We start from the raw sequence: 6,000 nt of genomic DNA, 5'->3' as shown, positions 1-6,000 counted from the left end.
GTTTATATAAGATTCTTACAGATCCTCCATGCCGCTGTTATCGTATTCCTTGGTCTACACTGCTTTTCCAGCCAGTGCTTTTGGAGTGGTGAAGAATCAACCCTAAAAGAGCCGATTATTCGACTTCAGTGGGTCTGCGGGTCGAGGTCGACTTTTGGCCAACGACTCTTTCCACATTTTCATTATTAGTTGAAAGTCTAAAAGCTGAAAGTCATTTTAAAGGAGGAGGTGTAAGACGACTGATTTTTGTTAGCTAGGATCTTGATATTCTTTATGATTAAGGTAACAATAAACAAAGACAGAGCCACAAATAAGCGATATTTTTGCCTACCTTTGTGGGGAAAATGGAAACAAGACAACATCCAGTTGCCACAGAAGTTACTGGTTAAGACTTAGACTATTAATTATCTGCGATGAAGTGTCCTGCTCTTTATACAGCGGTGTTACCAACTCCTCTTTCCCCCTAAAGTTTTACCCCTAGCGTTTTAGACTGAAGTTAAACACAACAGAGACACCAAAGTCATATATTTATTAAAGGAGGTTTACGTTAAAGGTACTAAACGAAGAAATAAATGGGGGAAAGGGCCACATACAGGACAGTCAGACCGAGGACTGACTGGGTTGTTGGAGGCAAGATGAACACCACCCTTACATCCAACTCACATGCTCAAATCTTCTTGATCTCCAACCCCATAGGGAACACTATAGTTATTATAGTATTAATTAATAATAATTAATTACATAAAACATTTAGGTTTTTATTCCTTCCCATAAGCATTTATTATAAAATTAATTTAAATTTATAATTTTAATGTTTTACAACACCACTAAAAAGGTAATACATGCATTATAAGCGTCCATATTAATGTAATTCTTCGTTTTTCACATGAAAAAAAAAACGTATGGAGTGAAACCTTAATTTGGAAGGGATTTCACACCGTGTAGAGAGAAGTGAACACAGTGTATCACTTCACAGAAAGGTGGAAGAAAGTCTCAGTCTTCTCATGTGTGCTGGTGCTGGTGCTGGTGCTGGTGCTGGTGCTGGTGCTGGTGCACAGTGTGGATGGAGGTCTTTGGTGTAATCAGCTGCAGCTCCTCTAAACCCCAGCCCGAGCTCAGACTACAGGAATATAAGGGTACTGCGCGGGGACCCTGTCGGTCAGATTACGTCATCTTCGTGCGCCTGGCTGCAGGAGAGCATGGCTGTCAACAACGTTACTTTATCCAAGTTACAGTCTTTAAATGGCATTTTCGCCATATATAAGAAACAGGGACCTACTTCTGCCGATGTGTTAAACACGCTAAAACACAAGCTTTTAAAAGGTACCCTGTTATTTTACTACTGCTTACTGTAGAGAAGCGGTTACTAGCTAAAGCTAAGCTGCATAATGAGCCTCTGCAGGAAACAGGTTTGTGACGAACTGAGAAATGATCAATTATTATGATCTCGATGTATGGTTTCTATAAATCTCCTAAATAACATTTACATAGACTATTAATAAAAAAAATAACACTAGCAAACATTTCTGATGTCATGTATTGTTTTATTTACTTATTTATGTAGTTTAGGTTAGATCAGTTGAATGAGATGAACAGTTCAAGCCCTTTATTAAATACTTCAGTCAAATCAAAATTGAAATTGAATTGTGAGCTGCCTACAGGTTTTAGTCCCTTAGTCCCTTAGTGTTGTGGTTTCTTGTATTGACTGCTTCTTCTCATTTATTCAGAGGCTGGTGTAGTTAATCCGAACTGTCGGAAAAGGAAGAAGCAAGTCTTAAAGATTGGCCATGGTGGGACCCTAGACAGCAATGCTTCTGGTGTCCTGGGTAAGGTTATGCAATTAAACCATCACATGCAGGGGTAAAAAAAAAAAAGAACAGGCCCATTTTTAATGCGGTTTGTCTTTCCTGCAGTGGTTGGAATTGGTGAAGGGACTAAGATGCTCACCACAATGCTTGCTGGATCTAAGGTACACTGTTGTTTATTCCCTTTTCTGGTGTACATTATAGATTATAGAGTGTGGCTGTAACTTTTTGTTTTTTTGTTTTCTGGGGAAAAAAAAAAAACAGAAATACACCGCTGTTGGAGAGCTGGGCAAAGCAACGGACACCCTGGATTGCACAGGAAATGTTGTTCAAGAGAAGGGCTATGGTACAGTAAATTTGATGTTATATTTGTAGAAGCAAGCAAGATTTAAATATATTAAAAGTCACAACATCTGTTTTCGTTTTCAAGATCACATCACAAGTGAGGTTTTACAAGAGAAGCTAAAGGAATTTACTGGGGAAATCATGCAGGTCCCTCCTCTGTAAGTCACTGTCATACCATTCTGCTATCTTGTACCATATTGTTTCGCATTATGATGATGATGATGATGATGATGATGATGATACACTAATGAAAGTTGAAGAGATGTTCAGAGCTCAAGTTCAAAGTTTTATTTCACATACATAGCTACACTTGGCAGTGAAAAGCTTTGATAACTGTCCACTTAAATGAAACAGGATAGAATATAAGGTAAAATGTATGAAATAAAATAAGGAAAGAAGATTTAGCTTTGTCAAATAAAATAACCTAACTTGTGTAACCTAAATAAAAGTATAAGCAATAAATACAAAGATAATACTATATATACAAATACAAATAGCAATATATACACTACATTTACACAAAATACAAAAAGAAATGTACAATGCAGTGTTTGAACGTGTACAATTAATCTTGGCCTACAGAAACGGTTGCATGGTAGCGCATGGACATTAGAGATAGTAAATCAGAATGCAACTGGAACCTGATTATTATGCCCACAGAGTGGATTCTCTGTTTGTGTGGGCCACCTGTTTTGTATTAAGCAGACCACAACTGTAAAGTTTTTGTCAGTGGGCTTGTCACATAATTATCAACTTATTGTACAGTATATGGACAAGACCTCCATATTGCCCTTTGTGGTTACTTGTGTGTTTGTTTACCTAAGAATGAATGGCACCAATGTGTGTTGTGGTTTTTTTGCTGTGGGTTCCTGTAAACACACAGTATGTGTTCCAGTGAAGCGCTGGGAAATGACGATGAATAATAATACATTCTAATCCTTTTGATCTTGTAGGTATTCTGCACTGAAAAAAGACGGCAAGCGCCTTTCTGTCTTATTAAAGCAAGGGCATGAAGTAGAGGCTAAGCCCGCACGACCAGTAACAGTTTACAACCTCTCAGTACAAGACTTCAATCTGCCGCATTTCACTTTAGGTTAGTAAAGATTTTAAGATGATGTTTATTTTAGTTACATATCATTGTTTAGAACCAGTGCTTTCATTACATTAGGTTGGAGTTAGATATGTAGTTCAATTCTAAAAAATATTGTTTTGTAAACCTAATGATGGACAGAACTGTGGATGATTCTTGAATTATGGAGAAAGCTGTATTATGCCAAAAATGAAAAAGTTATAATAAAAATAAATATCTAGTAGTCCTTATTTCACATGTGATTGTTAAATCTTGAACTCAATTCTAAGTCTTTAATCCCTTTTTCACAAAAGCAATTAAAATATTGAGAAAAATACCAGAAAAATTCTGTGTTTATAATACTTAAATATGCATTGTGATTTTATTTTATTTTACTATGTATTTTTGATTATTATACAGCAGTTAGCCACAGCCACGCAAGCCGATTGGTTGAAAAAAAATTCCAACCGTGTTATTTTGCCATAACAGCACATTTTATCACAAACACTTTAATAGTCCACCAAACATTGCTATAAATCATAAAATGAACCAAGAAGTTACGGAAATGCCCTGAGCAAAAGAAAACAAGAATGACCTAAAATGAAACTGAGTTTAATTAGTTGGTCTATGTAAAGAGCAGTTCCTCATGTTTTTGCGTTTCAGTCATTTCTATACTATTTGTCCTCAAACACAAATGCAGTGCAGAAAAAAACCCTCAAAAGGTGGTGGAGTGAGATGGGCTTGCAGTAAATATAAATGTGTGTGTGCGTGCGTGCGTGTGCGTGTGTGTGTGCTCCTTTAAACCACTACAGTTATTTAGTCCACTGTGTTTTGTTTACGTTGACAGATGTTGAGTGTGGTGGAGGGTTTTATGTCAGAAGCCTGGTGGATGATCTGGGAAAAGGTAGTGTGCAAAAAAAAAAAAAAAAAAAAAAGTCTAATTTGAGACACAATCTTTTACATGTTTAAAAAAATGTTTCTAACCCTGTGTGTTATTTTTCTTTCTCCACCTTCTGTGCAGCTCTCAATTCATGTGCCCATGTTCGGGAACTGACCAGGACTAAGCAGGGTCAGTTTACACTGGAAGAGAATGTGTTGAGGGAGGAATGCTGGACCTTTCAGGACATTTCTCAGTCCTTACAGCCCTGCCCAGAGCCTGCATCTCAGCAGAACAGCAGCAAAAAAGGAAAACCATATAGTAAACCCACCCAGCCTGGCTCTGAAAGTTCTGGTGGAGATCACAATCACGACTCAGCTAAAAGTGCCAGTGGAGATCACAATGACTAGAGGCGCTAGCAAAGCCTTATCTCTACTCTCTTGCTTAGAGAAATGAAAGGACTTTCCTTTGTCCAGTAACTCTAGATCTTTATTTTAATTGTTTTTTTGTGACCTTATTCCTTTTTCTTTTTTTTTACATGCTCTACATTTATTGAGTTTTTGACAGATAGTAAGCCCAGATATTGTCAAGTAACAATGCAGTGAGTGGTGAAGGTTCACTGTAACAAAAGGTCTTCAGAGTTAGACAAGGCGTGTTCAAGATATTGTTTATAACAATGTTTGGTCTGGAGTGTAAATTATTATTTCACTTTCAAATCTGCCTCAAAAGTGCTGGGGAAACCACATTTGTGATTAAAAGAAGCTCCTGATGATAACTCTGGAATTTGTTGTCCGCTACAGTGTTAAACGGTGTGTTACAGTTAATCCTCAGATTAACTGTTCAAAGTTGCAATCACAAGCATGCTCTAGGACTGTCATTTGCATTTAGAACCGGTTCCTGGTAGTTGGGATGTGGTTTAATTGCAAAGGTAGAGAAAGCTGGAGGTAATTAAGGTATTTTTTTTTATGCTATTACAGTTATAAAGAAAAGTACTTCATAATTGTCTTGTAAATTTGGGACGCTAAACCATAATTAAGATTGGGCTGAAAAACAATCTTCAAAAAATAAAAAATCACTATGTGTGAGCTGTGTAATTGATATACATCAATCTAAACACACCATGTTTAGATTGTATTCAGCTTCATCTCCTTCTTGTCAAAACAACCATTAGTGGTGGTGTCATGCTAACTCGAACTTTAGAAGTACCGCATCAACCTCATAGAGAAATATTAGCTGCCTTGCTTGAGGGAACTTGATGACGTTTGCTGGACAAATTGAACACGTTGAAGGTCTGTGATCTCCCACCCTAGAATATGTGAAATGATTCCTTTTTGCACATTTTATTTTTATATGTCCATCTCAGGTCCCAGTTCCCATCACAGAAGTTTAAGATCTTCTGACACTCCTTACTGATGATGCAGAAATAGCAGCAGTGTCTCCCTAGTGACTCCATGTCTACAGAGAATGCCTCCATCCTTTACAACTAAGTGCAAAACCTGGTAGTGAATGCTCAGCTTCAGGGCATTAAATGGACCAAAAACAATTTAGGGACAACCTCCAAATAATTCGACTGAGACGAGAAAGGGTATGGGGGCCTCAAGGCTAATTTATGCTGACCAAAACAGCTTTGGTTGTATGTTTTCACATTTTGACATTTTTGTACTTTCATCATGGAGTCATTGCTTCATGGAAGCCAATCTGCTGAGAGAAAAGAATATAAATAATGTATGTGTGTGTGTGTGTTCTTGGATAAAGACAATAAATCATAGCTGTGTGATAATCTGTATGAGCTTCTATGACAATGGGCAGTCCAGCCATTTAAAGTCATGTAAAAATAAGCCACTGGGTCTCTACCAGCAGATGGCATTGCAGTGTCATTTTTAAAACTTATCAAATATCAAAGC

The 6,000-nt window shown here is 37.3% G+C and overlaps 1 protein-coding gene across 1 annotated transcript; it reads left to right on the top strand.

Annotated features, from left to right (window-relative positions):
- Positions 1–1,178: 1,178 nt before the first annotated feature.
- trub1 (TruB pseudouridine (psi) synthase family member 1) lies at positions 1,179–4,871 on the top strand. Its single transcript, XM_072667997.1, has 8 exons — positions 1,179–1,323; positions 1,728–1,826; positions 1,914–1,969; positions 2,070–2,151; positions 2,236–2,308; positions 3,104–3,243; positions 4,067–4,123; positions 4,241–4,871. Exons 1-8 carry the CDS (start codon positions 1,200–1,202, stop codon positions 4,504–4,506), a joined length of 897 nt encoding a protein of 298 aa, XP_072524098.1. The 5' UTR covers positions 1,179–1,199; the 3' UTR covers positions 4,507–4,871.
- Positions 4,872–6,000: the final 1,129 nt, after the last annotated feature.

This window comes from Salminus brasiliensis, chromosome 22 (assembly GCF_030463535.1).
Source record: "Salminus brasiliensis chromosome 22, fSalBra1.hap2, whole genome shotgun sequence".
NCBI lineage: Eukaryota > Metazoa > Chordata > Actinopteri > Characiformes > Bryconidae > Salminus > Salminus brasiliensis.
The sequence above is the reverse complement of the archived record's forward strand: the minus strand, read 5'-3'. Positions and strand labels throughout refer to the sequence as shown.